Genomic DNA, 18,990 nt, shown 5'->3' with positions numbered 1-18,990 from the left:
TTTAGTGTGTTTTTCTGGATTCATTTTAATGTAATATAAGAATCATAGAATGGTTTGCATTGGAAGGGACCTTTAAGATCATCTAGTTCCAGCTGCCCTGGTTATAGGCAGGGACACCTCCTGCTAGACCAGGTTGCTCAAAGCCCCATCCAGCCTGGCCTTGAATGCTTTCAGGGAGGGAGCATCCACAACTTCTCTGAACAACCTGTTCCAGGGTCTCACCACCCTCACAGTGAAGGATTTCTTCCTAATATCTAGTCTAAATCTACCCTCTTCCTGTTTAAAGCTATTTCCCTTCATCCTGGCCCTTCTAAGAAGTCCTTTCAGAGGCTTTCCTGTAGGCCTCTGAAAGAGTAATAATGTTCCATTAATGCAAAAATTTTCATGGAAAATGAGGTTATCTAGATTCAACACCTAAATAAGAAAATGATGTTAAAGAGACAATCCCTGTATAGAAATGATACTTTGTATTTCTGCTTTACAGTTCATCTTTGATGGTCTGAGACGGAGAAAAGGCGAAGTAGAGTATCATTGTTGTGATTATTATAGAAATGCACCAGAAAGTCATGAAAGTGTCACTGCACAGGCAGAAAAATAAATGTTTTCATTGTTAGAATATTTTATAGGCAATTATTGAAAAAAGTTGAGGGCTAACTTTGTTTTCTCCTTGGGTAACTTCTTCTAATTCCTCATAGATTTCCTAAATACTCATAAGCTTTACGTCATTCTAATATCACTGTGTTTTTCAATTTCTCTTTTCCTCAGTTATGTTTTTAAACATGAAAAATTGCTTTAAAATAATATATTAATTCCTTCAGAAACACAAGTAATAAATAATCACTGTTCTTTTCCTTGTAAAGATATTCTGTTTTTCTTAGGTATTCTTTCAGAAGTATTGAAACTGTTCTTTTCCATTTCAGTATCAATCCTTCCCATACAACAAAAATGGATTCAAAGTAGGGATGAAGCTGGAGGGTGTGGATCCTGAGCACCAGTCAATCTACTGTGTTCTCACTGTGGCTGAGGTAATCTCCTGGCAAGTGTTAGTTTGCTAAGAGCAACCATGATGCACAGTCACAGAAGAAACTCTACTGAAAGAGCAGCTGCTGGAAGTAGAAAAATGTGAAATTTCACAACTGATTTTTAGTGATTTTATAGGTTTAGTGACGCAGAAATTGACTGTACTGACAACCTCTACAAGTTAGTATACAGTGTGAAGGCTTTTTATCTTTTGCTGTCTTATGAAGTAATATTTTTCATGAGAGGTTTCTTTGCTTTTAAAAACATAGATGAGAATCTATTTCTCAATTACAATTTTTATGTCTATTAAATGTACATTAATTTTTATAGTTTTACTAAGGTTCATTTTTTGGAGAGGAGTTGTTCTGTATAGTAAAATGGGGAAACAGAAATAGGTAGATACTCTGCTCTGTATCAGTGGTAAACAGCTGTAATTTCATTGCTTATATTTTAATAACTTAGGTTTTTTCATTCCCACTTCTGAATGGCCCATGGTCATATTCTGTTTCTGTGGATTTCTTCTACTTTCTTGTGGATGCTGTATGTCAGTAGATGAGTATTGCCTGTGTACTGGATACTTACCAGTAAGTGACAGGTCCTTTTTAATGGCAGAATGACCTGTCATAAATTCTGAAGTAACATAAATCCTGTGTAATTCTGAGGTGACAAAATGAAAGTGTAAATTAAATATATAATAGGTTGACTATGATGTTAAAAGAATTTCACTGATGACTGCAGGAAAAGTTATGGTATTTGGCACTTAGAAAGATGTGGACAACTTCAGTCTGGAAGAGAGGGATCTCCTATTTTTCCATTCTTCAATTATTATCTTATTACATTATGGAATAATGAAGCTCTGGGGCATCTCTCAGTTGACTTCTCATCTTTAATGACAATTCTGGAGACTATGTTTAACATAGTCATTTTTGGAGTTCTAGCAGTATTCTCTCTCACACTGGTGAATCAGGATACCTTCAAAGCATCATTATCTACACTGCTCTGTGATTGTATCAGATGCATATGCATAGTCTTTTATGAGATGTCTGTTTTATTCTGATGTTGTGCTGGAACATTTTTATATTTTAAACAGTAATAGCGGTATATAGCTCTTAGTTAATGCTTTTTACCAGAAGAGGCAGCACTCAGATTGAGAATACCTTTATTTCTTTATCACACTTTCTTTTTTATTAAGTTATCCGGTTCTAGCTTGAGCAGAGATAAAAGGCTGTCTAAAAACACACTGTTAGTATGCATAATGCTGAACATAAGCCGTTATGCATAGGGTGAGGATCTTAAATTCCAAGTGTTGTATGCTCTACATTCTTGCTTTTAGGTTTGTGGCTATAGAATACGACTTCACTTTGATGGATACCCAGACTGTTACGACTTCTGGGTGAATGCTGATTCTTCAGACATTCATCCTGTTGGATGGTGTGAAAAAACAGGTCACAAGCTTCATCCTCCCAAAGGTATTCTTTAGTTTGAATTGAATGCATTTTCTCAGATTGAGACTATCTTTGTAATGTTGTAACATTACATTGTAACATACATTGTAACATGGCAGAAATGTTTTTGTTCTTTTAGTCAGAACATTTGAACATATCAAATTAAACTGTGTATTAAGTTTTGCTAAAATCTTGAGATTGAAATCTTGCCTTTTTAATTTGGTGGAAATTTATAGAAAGCAAGGAACAAAATGAACCAGAGAAGTAGTGCATAAGGCATTAGGAGAGAAAGTTAAGCAACAAATGTAGACCCCAAATGAATTATTTTTGTAAGTAAACAAGCAGCATCTTGGCAAGTGAGAATCTTTTAGTGGAAGGTCTCAGGACATTTTCATTATTACATACTAACTGTGTACATACATTGTACAATAACATTGTTATTGTATGACTAATAAAGATTGTGGTTTTGCCTTAAAGAGTAAGCTTTTAATAGATACAAAAATAGGAAAGAAGAGATTGAGAGAGAGAAAAAAGTTTACAACCTGAAAATGTAATCTACATGTAGTTTAAGAAATGACACAAGTGTGTTGAAATATTGTGAATTTGCTTGTTTAATTATTTCATTTCAGGTTACACAGCTATTTATTTTTGTATTGGAATGTGTCTCTATGAAACAGTACCATCACAAAAGAACTAACAGACTCCTTTCTGGGGAGGGAAGAGAGTGTGTGTAGAGAAAGGAAGCAAGCCCTGAGTGCAGGAGAATGAGATAAATTAATGGGGTGTTCTGAAATAGAGAGAATAGGATAATAGGCCCTAGAACATTTGCAAAATGATTAATATAGAGAAAAAGATGTACATTATGAAGTATTAAAAAACTGTGGATGCAAGTGCTCAGATGCAGAAAGTAAAATTAAACCAACAAAACAGTATGGGCTGAGGGCCTGCCAGTGAGGAGAAGGTGGCATTTCTTTAGTTGAGCCTTGTAGGAATATGAAGGAGCATGGGCTGCAGCTCTTCTGAACTCTTCACAAGCTGCTCATTGGCTTCAGGGCAAGACTGCTCTATGCTGCCACTTTCGTACATGCCTTGTTCTGCATAACTGGCTGTGTAGAAACAATGATTTCTTGAACACAAATCATATTTTTTTCTCAGGAAGTTGACCTCCAGTAAAGTAATATGTACCAAATGAGTTCTAGAGTTATTGATGTTACAAATGCAAACTTTGTATGTTTTATTTTTGTGGTGAAAGTTTGTCATCTTTTTCATCTTAAATGTCTCATTTAGAAAGCATAATATTCTGCTAATCACGAATTTTTGTTATTGGAGGAAAGTCTTCTTCCAAGTCACTTTAATGAAATTTCTTCACTTTCTAGTCTTACTTTGGTAAGATTGTGTTTAGTTTATTTTTTCATCACATTGAAACAGTGTAGCTCTTTTACTTAGGAAAGTCATGGAGCCTATCAGAGGAGCTGAGAAAGATACCCTGGGAGGAAATGTGGAGGTACTTGTCAGGGATCTGGTTGTCATACTGCACAGCTATGTAATACTACTTCCCTCAAGAACATAATCTTAACTTTTGAATAACAAGATCATTCTGTGATATTTTATCAGAGACCAGCAAAATATTCTGCCCTATAAGTGGCTTAGCTACTTTGCTTCATCTCAGCAGTAAACTCCACAGTTATTTGTGAGGTTCTATTGCTGAAACCTGCTCTCATCCTTGTGATACTTCTTTGTTGTAATGCAATCTTAGCTTGCATGTGGAATGGAAAACAAATGGATAAGAACAAGTGGTATTGTAGAGTCATACTTTGGAAGGAGATAGAAGAGAACTGGGTGTTCATCAGTTAGAGATATTTTTTTTAGTTTTCCAGCAGAAGGACATCTGTAACGCCTTTGAAAATAGGGGGTTCTCAGAAGGTTAAACAGAGCTATTATAGTCTGTGACATATTTGAACAGCACTTGAAATAGTCAAGAGGTGACACATTTCACACATTTCAGTAGATAAGGAAATCACTTACCAGAATTGATGGTATTTTGCTGGATTATAACATATGAATTAAAATAAGTGTGCCTAAAACATATTCAACAGGTGAATAAAGGAAGAAAGCTCTATGTGCTTACAGCTCTTTATCACTGCTTTAGTGATTAAATATCTAAATAATTCAACACAACCAATTTATGCAGTTTAATATATTATGAATTATTTTACTTTTTCTCTAAGAAAATATTAGAAGATGCAAATTATCAACAGAATTTTAGATTTCTTTCTAAGTGCATAAAATAAAAATATGGAAAATGCATGCAGGGGACAGTTTACCCTGCGAGTCCATATGGGAATGTGTGGCATTGACATATGTATAAACAGCTGTTTTGATATATCCTAGGGAGTTTTTTTTTGAGCCGCTTGTGATCTTGCTGAATCAGTAGTAAAGTAAGGTAAAGTCTGTAGGATATGTGGAAGTTTCTTTTGTTAAACTGAGCTTTTGGGTCTTCGGAGCCTTTGTTGGTTCTGAAATCAAAGCCACACACTGAAAGTCACAAGAGAGCATTTGCTCAGGGCTTATCTGAGTGTCAGTCAGTTCATTAAAACTGTGGGTAGCTGTGGGGCAGAGAAAAGAGAGGTGGTGAGATGTGGCATTCTTGAAGAAAGAGGGTGGCTTGTAGCCTCTGCTGCTTGGAGAGTTTTGTTGGATGTGAGAAAGATTATAATATCAAACTGCCTTACTGCGATTTTTGATACCTTGTAGAATTTTTGTTTCTAGGCTTTCCCCTAAAAGTTTTTCTTTACATTGAGGACCTTTGTGTCTGATGATCAGGATCAGAGGCCAGAGATCAGGAACAGAACAGTAGTTTTGTAAGTTCTCCCTGCATTACTTTGAAGGTGAAACTGAAACTGAGCTGAAGTCTCATGAGTTGGTGCCTAGCACATCATTTATATGGCTACTCTTCTAGATGAGGATTAGGAACAGTTTAAATGTCAGTCCTAGCAATCTACAGGAAACTAATAATGTTCAGCAGTACTTTGTTCAGATAGTGTAAAGAAATCCTGACATTTTTGTAAGAAGGATCATCCTGCCCTAAACAAACAACATGATTCCTCCTTGTAATACCAGATATGGAAAAAAAATAAATAAATGGAAGAGCTTAATCAACTTTCTTTTGAATTCTGTAAGCTACAGTGTGTCCAGCTTCAATTTCTAATAATCCAACATAGTGATCTTTCAGAGATTCATTGAGTTCATATTAGGGTAAAATTAATAGTAGTTTTGAAATAGTTTTTCTTATGTAGTCTATATGAAATAAGAATAAGTTATTAGCAGTGGATAAGCTCTTCAGTTTTGAAATTCTATGAAGAATTTTACAACTGGACAGAAAAAATAATGTCAACAATTAGGATCAAATCAACTGCATTCACCTTGTGTCTCATGCCTGTCTTATTTTTGCCCTTCTTCTATGGTGCTTATTTAGGATATAAAGAAGAAGAATTCAACTGGCCTTCATACCTAAAGGCGTGCAAGGCTCAAGCTGCTCCTAAATCTCTGTTTGAAAACCAGAATGCAGTAAGTATTCATTTGTTACTGGTAATGTGGAAAGTAGTGTGCTCACATATGTGTTAGACTTACTGTGTATTTCAGTGGTGGCAGGCTTCACTTCACTTCATCTCTGTAATTTCTTTTATTAATCTGTTTAAACACTTGATACATTCACGAATTGTACATTAAATGAATCCTAACAGTTTGTTGTTCCTACATCTCACATCACAACATTGTGGAACGAGCACTGTTTTTCAGAGAGAGCACACGAGACAGAGTTGAAACCGATATATTTAATTTTAGCATCATGTTCAATACTTCTTTTTATTTTATAAACCATGAGTCTCTCTGTGTTTGAGCATCTCTCATGTCAACTAATTAGGCTGGTGCCACTCTGTTGGAGCAGCTATTTCGGAAACTTAGAAATGACATGAATATATTGATTGTGAACAGTGGGGAGATTTCTGGATTTACAGTATTTATCTTTAATTAGATGTCTTTTTCTATATAGACAGTGATTCCATCGGGATTTCGAGTAGGGATGAAGCTGGAAGCCGTAGACAAAAAGAACCCTACATTCGTTTGTGTTGCTACGGTAACAGACATGGTGGACAATCGTTTTCTGGTTCATTTTGACAACTGGGATGAGAGTTACGACTACTGGTATGATGTTTTTGATATGTATCCTAGTGAGATGTATCAGAAACGTGTTAGCTTTAAGCAGTACATTCTATGATATTTTCCAGACAGTACGTACAGTTGCAATACCAACTTTTCCTAGATTTGTAATCGTGCCACCACAATGTCTCTCCATGGTAGGCAGGAAGACTCAAATCTCCTTGTTGGGTTACACATGAAAAAATTTCAGAGATTGTGCTGACTGTTTGTATGTGCTGCTACATCTAGAGCTGTGGTCTGATTTCTCATTTCAATTACATATTGAGGTTAATATTTTTTAATATTTAACATTTGATGTGCATCATCATAACGTGACTGGACTTAGAATTACATTTACATATAGTTATAAGTAGAAAGTAAGACCGTATCTTTTCATGAAGTTCTTGGTCTAATATGTTGTTCAACCTGAACTTCAGCTGTTTTCTGTAATGTATCAGAATGATAGCAAAAGGTGGTTTTATTCTTATGTATTCTATGATTCTCTGTAAATTGGGACCCTAGTGTCCTTCCCTGTATTGGAGATGACCTGTCTATGTTGTTGTACAGTGGAGGGGCTTTGTGAAAAGTCAGTGCAAGCAGCAAAGACATATAAGCATGGAGATCCCCAAAGAAATTCAGATTTTGGCTGTTACAGCACAGGTTTTTATTTACAATTGCATATTCTTGTAGTAGATCATTTAGAACAAAGTAGTGTGTCTTACATTCTTTTAAGAGTGAATGAGTACAGAACAGACAGGTCATTGTAAGGCTGCATTGTGCTTCTGCAGTGGTAATTGAATTCTATAGCTGAGCCTGTAAAATGAAAATGAAGAAAGCGTTCCCTTCTGTATTTGATGACTGCTTGGGCACTGTCTTATTAAGAATAATGTGAAGAACTTCAAAACTTTGCGAGTAACTTGAAATAATAATTGTATGGGCTATCTGACAAATAACCTGCAGGAGAATTCATTTCTGACAAATAACCTGCAGGAGAATTAATTTATTGAATCAGCAGTGAGCAGACATTTCAGGGAAGAACTGAGTAACAAGATGATAGGCCATATTACTCAAAGAGTGGAAAGATTAGTGATTAATTCCATGACAAAATAACACAAAGCCTACATTTCCTCTACAAAGTAGCTGGAGACTAGAAAGTGGTAAAATATATTCTGAATTCCTGGTATGTACAAATTCATAAATAACAGCTATGCCATTAATTAATAATGAAAACAGCATTTAGGTAAGGCTTTTATGGAAGATGAAGACAATGTAATATAACCTGCAGTTTGTTCAGAGATGTCATAAGTGCCTCTCTGAAGCATTGCGCTGTGTATAGCAGACATACACTGAATTTCAAGCATAGTGATGTTGTCATGTCAACAGACCTCCCTTTCTGCACTGTTGTAATTGAGAACAGAAGTGAATAGAAGAGGAAGGAGAGAAAATAGAAAAGAATAATGAATGAAAATAGTGATGGAATGTCTGACTGAAAGAAAACATGAAAATGCACCCTATTTATCTTTTTAATTTCGATACCGGATTTAGAGGGGCCTTAAAAAATCTTGAGTGCATAAACTTCTCATCTAAACTTCTCATCTCATCTTAACAAAAAATGATGAGTTCTGTTGGGATTACCCAGAGTGAAGGCCTTGCAATTTCCCTACTCCTGTATGTAAGTTTATATCTCAGAATTACAATGGTTTCAGTAAGGAAAAATGGTTTATGTTGTATATGTAGTTGAGGATTTTCAAACAACTTTATTTTTTGGGTTATATTCAAACAAGCTCCGTTTTTCATTTAGATTAGGCAAATTTAACTTTTTCATTAATTATAAAAACTCTTTTGTCTTCTTGAATGATTGAGAGACAGTTCACTAATTTTACTGGACTTCATGAAATAAATATGAAAGAACAACCATAGCCTAAGCATTTTTTGCTTCAAGCTTTCAACCTGAAAATGCTTTTCCTAACTTTTCTGGAGTGTTAGGAAATACATGAATGGCTGCAAAAAAGTACCCTAGCTAGAACTAGTCATTGCTAACACTCTATAATGCATAGTGATGATATTTTCAGAGTATTATAAATCCCATTAAATAGCCCTCTGGCAGTGTCTTTTAGAGGGAAGAAAAGTGAACAAAATGGGCATTCATGATGGAGAATTTTGTTCTCTGTTCCACAAGCCTTCCAGTCCTTTCCATCTATCCTGTAGTTTTTGCTGGAATAAATGATACTTCTTTGAGAGCCAAAGATGTTCCATTGGAATGGAATTTCCAATTGCTTTTTAGCTTGGAATAAATCTGGAAGTGGTCTTGTGGTATCTCCATGAAATAACTGTAGATCCAATCTGGCTTTCAATTCTTCGTTCTCTTATATCTGCTCTGTTTACACGCAGATTTCCAGAGCCTGAGCTTCTTAATTATTTTTCTAGCAAAAACTGAAGCAGTCAGAGCTTTAGCAGAAGTTGTGCTAGCTTGTTGCTGTTTGCCCTCAAAAGAGATTGTGTGGAGATAGTGCTGAGCACACTGCAGCCCAGCCTTACTGGGTTAGAAGGTTCTGGCTGCCCTAATCCACTGCTTGGTCTGAGTATTCCCTGCTGAAAAGGTGCTACATCAAATTTTGGGATCAGCTTGCTAAGAGTGTGGGAAAAAGCTTCACTCACTGTTCTGCTCTTGTCCACCCTGCATAGAAAAGCAATTTCTAATGCCCCTTGTGAAAGTAAATCAGTTTTGATTATCTGAATCTTTGCCTTATCTGTGTGATACACAGGTAAGACTGGACACAGATACGGGCTGGATTTTTGTGATACAAAATAGGTGGCCAGTTCAGCTCTCCACCAGCATCTGCTACTTTGCTAATAGCAAAGTCTTTAAAAATTATGGTCCAGTTGTTTCTTTTTTTGAGATAATAAATTTTGCTGCACTCTTTCTTTGAAAGGAATGATCTTTTTGAAGTAATTATAATATGCCAAAAGGAGGATAAAACAGTCTTAAAGAACTGAGGGTCACAGTACATGCTTTTAACTACTTGAATGGATAATAGACTAATGCATGAATCTAAAGCTGTAAAACGTTCTGCAAATCACCATGTGTCTGTCTTATCATCAAGTAATCAGTACAAAATATGGCAATGACTTGCTGGGCCACCCCTGGATACATACCTTATGAGTCACATTTTGGGAGGTCATAAGCTAAAATAATATCTTGTCAACGATGAAGTATTCTCACTTATTCACTAGATGGGGCTGCAGGATGATTTCTATGTTTTTCTTTCTTTTTCTTTTTTCTTTTTCTTTTTCTTTTTCTTTTTTCTTTTTCTTTTTCTTTTTCTTTTTCTTTTTCTTTTTCTTTTCTTTTTCTTTTTCTTTTTCTTTTTCTTTTTCTTTTCTTTTTTTTTTGCACATAGTTAAATGTACTGACATGTCACAGTCAAGAAGTTGTATTAGCAGCATTCCTGAGGGCTTAATATTATTTCTGAATATAATGCATGTACATATGAGTGTTTTGAGATAGCTAATGTTTTCATTGCAGGTTGTATCTAAATTTAATAAAGTGAAATTCAAAATACCAAAAGGACTGTTTCCCCAAAAAGTGAAAAATAAAAATTGCCTCAAAACAGAAAATGAATATAATATTTACAACTTATTTTAAAGAAAAAAAGCTAATGAGTAAACAAAAAATCTTCAAATCTTCAGATGCAGACTCATTTTGGGAGCATTTTCCTATGTATTGAATATTCTTTTTTCCTAACAACCAGCATTATCATCTGTCTGTGTTGATCTGAATTGAAAGAACTGTTTATATGAAACGGATCTGGGGGAAAAATTAACAGGACAGCTGATTTTAGCAATAGAAAAGAACTAATTCTGTTTCCATAGCCATGCCTGCCGTTCGGATGTGCTCTCCTACTGTGAGCTAGCAGTCGTTTAGCTGCAGGCATGTTCCTTTCCTGTAGAGTGCTGCACTTGCCAGGGCTCACATTCCCAGCTGCCCTCAACTTTTTTTATTGTGGGAAGCTGTGAACAGTGGAACTTCTTTTTGACCTTTTACATCACGTAGCTCTTTTTTGCATTGACATCCTTTGCAGGATGTCATTAAGCTGTTCATAAGTTAGCAGAGCTGTTGGCTGTTCTGTCCCTCCATGTGGTTCAGCTGGCTCTCTGCTGCTTTTTGCTCCACTTCGGCTGCCTGGATTAGCTTCAGTTTCCAGTACAAACAATAGTTGTCTTTTCCTGTCTGCGTGCTCTCTAGAGACTGAAAGAATGGATTGTGAGTGATATTAAATTGTGTGAACATTACAACCTTTCTCTGTGAATGGAGCCTGCCTGTTAGAAACCGGTAGTGTTCTGTTGCAGTCCAGACATACGTAGGTGTGGAGGTACAAAGTTCTGCAGTTCCTGCTCACAATGGCAGATTTTTGAGCCTAGCGAGCATCCTTGCAATTCATGGATCATTGTGATTTATGAGGCGTGTGAGCTGGGTGTTCCGCGATCTGTTTGGGAGTGAATGAGATAAAAAGCTGTGGGATGCTGCAAATTGATTGTGAAAAGTCAGCATAGCCTTTGGCATTCCAGCTGATGCATTTTGGACTTAGGCTGATAGGCTGTAGCTGTTCTTCCAAACTGGGTATATGTGTGCTGAAATAACACATTGAGGCATAATAGTTTTGCTTTAAGTTCTGTGTTATTATTACTGAGCTCCAGTTTTTATTGTTAAATGGACTGTTAGAAGCTGAAAGGCTGTGTAAAATCACTGTGCGAAGATGGACTGTGTGACCTGGTTTTGCTGGAACAGTGCTGTTGTTTTTTCATGAGGCTGTTGTGATTACAGAAGCCTCTTACAGGCTCGTTTGAAATGACCAGTTTCTTGTAAAGCAAACCAAAATGTTGCAAATGTTTTATAATGCTGTTTTACAGTGCTGTTCTGTCGAGCATTCATTGCTACGCATCCCACATTCACTCTCATTGCTGCAGTGTCAAAGCATCTTCCAGTAGTGCATCATCCATTGTGACAGACTTTCTTCAAAGTGAGAAATGTGTGAAGTGGTATTTACTATTCAGAATTTTATAAACATGTTCAAACTGTGTGCTTGCAAAAGCAAAACAGAAGTAATGCTTTCAGGAAATCTGTCCTGACAAGAGTTTTTACACATTTAGGCCATTACTGTAAGCAAATATTGATCATACCATAGTGGCTCATGAGCACGGGTCTTGATCCCAGGTTTAACTCAGGTGAATTTTGAAAGTAATTTCTGGACTTTACTACAAAATATTTCAGGAAGTACTAAGAGTGTGTCCTTTCCGTGTGAAAGGATGTCTTGTCTGTGTAAAGACTTCTATGTAATACCGTTCTTTTGAGAAGGATAGAAGAGAGGTATGTTGTCCCCCATACTTCTAGACTCTCTTCACAGTTATTGCAAATAGACAGGAAGAAGAAAGAGAGAGAATGAGGCATACACCTTTTCTCTAATTTCTTTGTGGCAAAGCGTTTCTAGGAGTTGGAGTACTGAGTTTCATCAATGCAAAATTATTATTAAAGTCATATTCATTCCTTTTGTTAATAGTGATTTTGGTTATTTAGAAAGTACTTGGTGTGATACTCTAAATACTTATGTATGTACAGTATAGCTTTATATATTGCATAGGACAAAAGGTTGGTGTTCTTGATGTGAGCTGAATTCTTGCCTATTGTCAGAGCCATTCTAGAATCTACTGAAAGCAGGTTTTATCCACTAGAAAGGGATTTACTTGGCATTGTTACCAAGAAATAAGAGCACAGCTCTTTTAAACATAAGCCCACAAGATAACTGTATTAGGTTGGCTAATATTTTTCAGCATTAGTATATTCTTTTTAGGTACAAGGCTAGAGGAGTGCTTATTGTGATAAAATGGTTTTGAGACATTCATCTTGTATTTCAGTTGTTGAAATACGTCAATACTGAATTTTAGACATCGTTGAGTAAAATTACTTCTTAGATTAAAAAAGTATTTTGTACATCTTAAATACAGCACGCTCCTTCTTTATTGTTGTATGCAGCAATGTGATAGTAACTCAGGACTCATTCTGCAGTCTTTTCTGCTCTATATCTCCTGCAATCCTTAAAACATGCTTGTGTTCAAGGTCTGCAGAACTAGCATTTTGACCCATAAATTAGGATGTTAGGGTTCCCGCTAATTTACCTTCAACTTTTTTCAGTTCTTTGCACCTTCTTAGATATTACAGATTATCAACATGTGGCATTTTTATGATATAAATTAGCACTGCGAACAAAGGGAGATAATAGTGTGTGAACTTTCACATGCTAATGCTTTCCAAGTAGATAATGGATAGTGGTTCTGTTGCAACAGTGGGGGAGAACAGACACACTGTTCAGGTATTTTGTATTAGTAACTCCTGGTCTGGAAGGAAAAGGCAAGAATAGAAGTTAATCTCCAGCCTATGGTTTGAAATATTGACTTCAGAGAAGGATTAAATAGAAACTGGATCACAAAGACTGATTCAGTATTTTATGCAAAGACTGTTGTGTACAAAGTAGATGCCTTCATGCATGGGTGCTCTCTGCATGCCTTGTTTCAGTAAATATTTGCAGAGTGTTTGGAAAGCAGCATCCTTTCAGCTAGGAGAGAGAGATGATGTTCCTATCTAGTCTGCTTAGGCTTGATTTCTTGATCCTGCCTTTGGGAAATGAGAAATGAAGGCTTTAACAATTTTAACTTTCATAGTCAAGCATACAAGGTGATCATCTTGAATACTTGAATACTGTCTGCTTCATAGAAAAACACCGCTGATTATTCAGCAAACTGAAAAAACAATCTCTGAGTATTGCTGCAGACATAGAGATGGTGAATGTTTCATAGCAGAATCTAATGGCTTTTTATTTTTCCTATTGATCAGAAATATTAAGAAATAATATAAATGCTATATTACATAGGATATGTGCTATATTATAGACACCCTATATATATTATAAGTTGTGTATAAAATATGTAACAAGTACACAAATAATATTTTATAGATTATTAATAATGAATATTAAAATGATTTTTCTCTCATCTGCTGATTATGTTTTTGCAGTCCATTTGTTGTTGTTTTCCACTGCTTACAGAACTTAGTAGCCAACTTGTTAGCTTTCTTCTAAGCATTATTTGACCAAACAGATGAGTAGAATGAGAGTGATCTGTCTTTCAGAAGATGCCAGCACATCAATTCCAGCTCACCCTGCCTGTTAGACTTCCGTGGTTCTTGTGGTGCACCATAGGCAATAGCACTTCTGCAAAATTTGGTGCACATAATAGAAAATATAGGAAGTTGTTAGTCCCCTGAATGAGAGTGTTTGAGCAGCCTTCTTAGAGCAATTTTCAGTCTTGGTTCACTGATTAGTCTTGCATTCTTTCAGGGAAGTTGGGGTCTAAAATCCTGTTTTTTCATTTTTTCTGACAATTTTGTGCTTTTCTTGTATTCTGCTGGGCTATAATAACATGTTCATAGCTCCATTCAAACCCATTAGAAGCTAGTATTTTTGCTTGTTGTTGACAGTCTGTTGGAGTTGTGCATGATTTTCTAATCTGCCTCCAGGTGCTCTCAGATCTTTAATCAAGGTCTTTTAACTTTTGGTTTAAAGTTTGAGTCTTCATATTGAAAAACCTCCTATCTGATGGGGATAATGTATTCTTGCAACCAAGCAACATGCTTCTCCCAAGAACCTCTACATCTGAATTTTTCAGGTCCACCATTATAGCTTCTCAGTAAAGGTCTACTGACTTAGACCTGATTTACTGATCTCTTGGTTAAATTTTAATAAAGTCCTATGCTTGTATAGGTGGTAACAAAGACTGTGTTACATGTATTCCTATCTTCAGGTTATATTTGCAGTTTTAAGTATAAATTGAGTGTATCACAGGGTATTTAGAATTTATTAAATCTTTTTCATATGTTTTATTTCTAAGCATATTAAGATGTCTGAAGAACTGCATTATTTTTTTCTCCTCTCAGGTGTGAGGCAGCTAGCCCACATATTCATCCTGTTGGGTGGTGTAAAGAACATAAAAGAACTCTTATCACCCCACCAGGTTTGTATCATGCTACATATCTGAAAGATATAACTAATAGCCAGCTGTAAGAATACGTCTTGTATACGTCACTGTAATACGTCTTACAGTGAGCTTATTGTTACCTCTTCTGATTTTTTTCTCTGTAATTAAGAATTGCTATTACTGATTTTATTTTTATTGGGCATAATTTATTGTGAGTAGAGTTACAATAGACATTAGCTATTAAGTATGTACATACTACTTCAATAAAGACATTCACTTGATGTAAGGCTTACATTGTGAAAGTGCTGATAATATAAATTCTAGATGTGTGAGATTTTCTGCATAAGAAAAATAATCTTCATGTGAACTAAATTGTTTGGATATCAGGAGTGGTGAGACACTGGAATGGGCTGCTCTAAGAAGTGGTGGAGTCACCATCTCTGGAGATGTTCGAGAAACATAGATGTGGTACTGAGGGACATGGTTTAGTGGGCATGGTGGGGATGGGTTGGTGGTTGGACTAGATGATCGTAGAGGTCTTTTCCCACCTTAATGATTCTATGCGTTTATGATTCTAAATATACATGATAATATGGGGATGAGACAATTGCTTTATGTAATCAAGGAGTCATACTTGTTAAGGCTCTTTGGGACTCAAGAAGTGAGAGTCAACCATTACAAATGGAGATGTACTAGTTGCTAGTAAATACAAGAAAACCTCTATTTTTCAGTATTGATATGTGTATCTGGATTAGCTAAATGCCCTCCGTGTCAACAGAAAAAGGAGATGCTTGTATGGGAAGTAGTACAGACCATAGCTTTATAAAAGAATATGCTATCTAACTTATATCTCTTATTATATCTCTTATGCCTTTCGTGCTTGTAGAGCTTTCAGACATAAATGACTTTAGAAACCAATATAAAGACTTGATACAAGAACCTGGCAGAGTGATAAAGCACCTGTGCCACTGTGACAGTGGTTAGGCTGGCTGTTATAGTATTGCTTTAGTAATTGAAGATATAAAAAAAAATAGAATCATAGAATGACTTGGGTTGAAAGCGGCCTCAAAGATTATCTACTTCCAACTCCCCTGCCATGGGCAGGGTTGCCAGCCTTTAGATCAGACTTCCCAGGAGCTCATCAAGTCTGACCTTCAATGCCTCTAGGGATGGGACATCCACAACTTCTCTGGGCAAACTCTTCCAGTGCCTCACCACCCTCTGAGTGAAGAATTTCTTCCTAACCTCTAACCTAAACCAAATCAGAACATTTGTATACTGGGACTTACACACTTTTGTCCCAAAATGCTTAATATGATTTAAGTAAGACCTACTTACTCACCCTAGGATCACTCAAATACAACTTCTGTTACAGTAAGCAGGAAGGAGTGATTGGGAAATACAACAGTTTCTCTTAGAAACAGTGGCTTATGATGGCTACTTTTTAAACAGCTATTTTATTTGTGCTTATTTGTTAGTTTCATAGTGAATTGGAGTAGATTAGTTTCATAAGCATAACTTGAGTTTGGAAGATAGGCACCCATGCAAGAAATAAAGAGAAAATGTTGAAAGAGTAGGGGGATGCTTATAGCAGTACTAAGGCAAAAGACCTAAAAGGGAAAAAACAATAAAACTAGTGTTTGAAATGGATTAAAAAAAGTAACATTGACTTTGATTAAATGTATGTGGCTCTGAAGTTCACATGTAAAGCCCTCATCAGTATTTTCATGCTGATAGCAATGAAGAATTTCAAAGAGAATAATCCATTTTTCAACTCTAAGAAGCATTTTTATCCCATAAAATGCAAGTTGATCAACTCTATAGTTGTACCAAGTTGTTCGACAGCTTGCTGATGAAGCTGAAATCTTAGAAGGGGACTGTACATTCTGGGTCTGTAGTGGAATCTGAAGCATAGAACAAAGCAGTGTTATAAAGCTAAGTTAGGCATTCTGTAAATTATGCATAATTTTTTACACTGCAGCATTTAATTTTGCTAATATTTCTTTTGTGCCAGACTACCCACATGCTAAGCATTTTTCTTGGGAGAAGTATTTGGAAGAAACCAGCTCATTACCTGCACCTGCAAGGGCTTTTAAAGTGGTGAGAAAATGCTTACAACTTTATCATGCTTTTAAGTGCATATGATTAATTAAATAAGGGAATATATATATATGGTGTTCATATATTTCCCAGTGTATCCAATTAATTTGTTGCATTATAGGAGGTTTACTTTTGTGCAAGTTCACTGTTTGCTATTAGAAATCCTGTAATTAATAATAATTGCTATTACTTTATTATTTTAATTATTTCAAATGGAATTAAATGCAACAAGATATTAGTAATTCATGTAATTTGCTTTGAGAAATTACTGTTTCACTATTAGAAATAAAGATATCTACTGAATCATATAGTTACTTGAACTTATGTATTTCTATCCCTACATTTTAAATGGTGCAGGAAATACAGTGAGAATGTAAAAATGATTTTGGGAGGCTAGGCTAGTTGCCTATCTAGTCCATTCTCTTACAGTAGCCAAGGGACAGATTGTATTTAATATGTTTAGTAAACCTTTTCATCTATGAATTTGTGAATAGGGCATTTGGACAAAATCCAGTGATAGCTCCCAAGTTTTTGAGAAGACTGTACTTTTATTTTGGTTTTGGGTGGGCTACTTTCTTTCAGTGACATCTATCTTCCCTGTCAGTAGTGGCCTGATAGGATTTTCAGTGAGAATGCAGAAGACCTCACTGGTAGAAGCTTAACATCAGATAGTCCATAGGCCCAACCCCTTGATTCAGGGTTCTCAAATTGGATTGCTTGAGCTTTTCAGATTACGGTTACTAATTCTAAATTCTGAACGCTATGCTAAGAAGTGAATAACCAAAAGTAGAAATGTCCCTTCCAACCCAAGTTGTTCGAGTCTTGGAAAATTGGTTTGAATTTTCTTTTTATATTTGTATTTGTCGGAGGAGAAGGACAGATTTGAGAAAAGAAGGAAGGAAGTTTTTGATGAATTTTACACATTATAAGATTGGAGTTGAGTTTTTCTTCTGTTTCACATAGTTTTTTTCTTTCTTAGAAACCTTCTCATGGCTTCCAGAAAAACATGAAACTTGAAGTGGTCGACAAGAGAAATCCAGTATTTATCAGAGTAGCAACTATTGTAGATACTGATGACTATAGAATAAAAGTAAGTTTCTCTATCTTACAGTACCACCTCACTTCAGTTCCTAATTAGTACTTGTAAACCCAAAATCTTATAGTTGTAAAATTAAGCAAGAATTCAGCTGTGTCCGGCTAAGCTTTTACTTGTCCTTTTTCACTTATTAATATGCACATAATTCCTTTGGATGGGGTTGTTCTCTTACCCTCTTAGTTGCATTTGCTGACATAGGTAGTTAGTAGAACTGAATATGAAAATTGCTTAGGAAACCGTTGATACAAAACATTTGCCCATTTTATTGAAAGAAGTGAAGATTTAGTAATTAGGACCCTATAAAATATTTGGCCTAGTTTAACTGAATCTGACTCTGTAAAGGTCCAAGAAAGGAGAAAGATACAAGGGGAAATGAAAGAAGAACTCTGATCTCTTGTGTTTTGTCAGAAACTTCTGCAATTCTGAAGTTTGTGATAATTGACCGTGTATAATATAATAATATATAATGGATTTAGACTGGAAAAATTTCAGGTTTTTTTTTTTTTAAAGTGCAATTTTCCAGAACGTTTATGCTCTGTTTTTATGTTTTTATGTTTTTGCTTTGTTTTACAAAAGCAGCTTCCTCTCTGGAGCATTTGACTGTGAAGACTGGCATATGCCAGATATTCAGTTAGGTGGATATGAAGGATATTTGTGTATGCATTTCATAGAGATTTATTCAGCATACCTGTACTTCAAGCAGTGAATGTAGCTGACATTTCCTTTTGAATCTGAATTAGTCAGATAGGGAGTCAGCAGATTTCATTTTCCAACTAAAGATTAAGTTGGTCATAAAAAAGAAAGAGGGGGAAAGAATCCTCTCAAGTCTAACTAATTTATATGCTGGATTTGTAGCTTCTTGAATGGCAGTTTAATTGACTCCAGAGCATATGTTGAAAAGGGCTCCATTTGGACGTATGTGTGTACATGAATCCACATGTGTACATGAGAGATCTGAGCCATTTACACCTACAGAGGTTAATATTCATTTTTTGTTTGAAAAAAAAAAAAAGTTGTATGGTACAAACTTTTTTGGGATGTCACATACCTTGATTTCTCTCTCTCTTTCTTTTTTTTTTTTTTTTTTTTTGTCTTACCTATTCT

At 35.6% G+C, this 18,990-nt stretch overlaps 2 protein-coding genes across 2 annotated transcripts in view; one reads left to right on the top strand and one right to left on the bottom strand.

Annotated features, from left to right (window-relative positions):
- SAMD3 (sterile alpha motif domain containing 3) overlaps positions 1 to 726 on the bottom strand; it is a 30,187-nt gene extending 29,461 nt beyond the window's left edge. The window contains exon 1 of the mRNA XM_019612999.2: positions 722 to 726. Within this exon, the coding sequence (XP_019468544.2) occupies positions 722 to 726 (5 nt within the window). The remainder of the gene's footprint in view (positions 1 to 721) is intronic.
- Positions 727 to 924: 198 nt separating this feature from the next.
- Positions 925 to 17,928, top strand: LOC100543818 (lethal(3)malignant brain tumor-like protein 3). Its single transcript, XM_019613541.1, has 7 exons — positions 925 to 1,025; positions 2,354 to 2,489; positions 5,941 to 6,032; positions 6,517 to 6,668; positions 14,650 to 14,726; positions 16,705 to 16,790; positions 17,770 to 17,928. Exons 1-7 carry the CDS (start codon positions 963 to 965, stop codon positions 17,926 to 17,928), a joined length of 765 nt encoding a protein of 254 aa, XP_019469086.1. The 5' UTR covers positions 925 to 962.
- Positions 17,929 to 18,990: the final 1,062 nt, after the last annotated feature.

The sequence above is a fragment of the Meleagris gallopavo genome, chromosome 2 (assembly GCF_000146605.3).
Source record: "Meleagris gallopavo isolate NT-WF06-2002-E0010 breed Aviagen turkey brand Nicholas breeding stock chromosome 2, Turkey_5.1, whole genome shotgun sequence".
In the NCBI taxonomy this organism is placed as follows: domain Eukaryota; kingdom Metazoa; phylum Chordata; class Aves; order Galliformes; family Phasianidae; genus Meleagris; species Meleagris gallopavo.
This window is presented reverse-complemented; position numbering and strand designations above follow the sequence as displayed.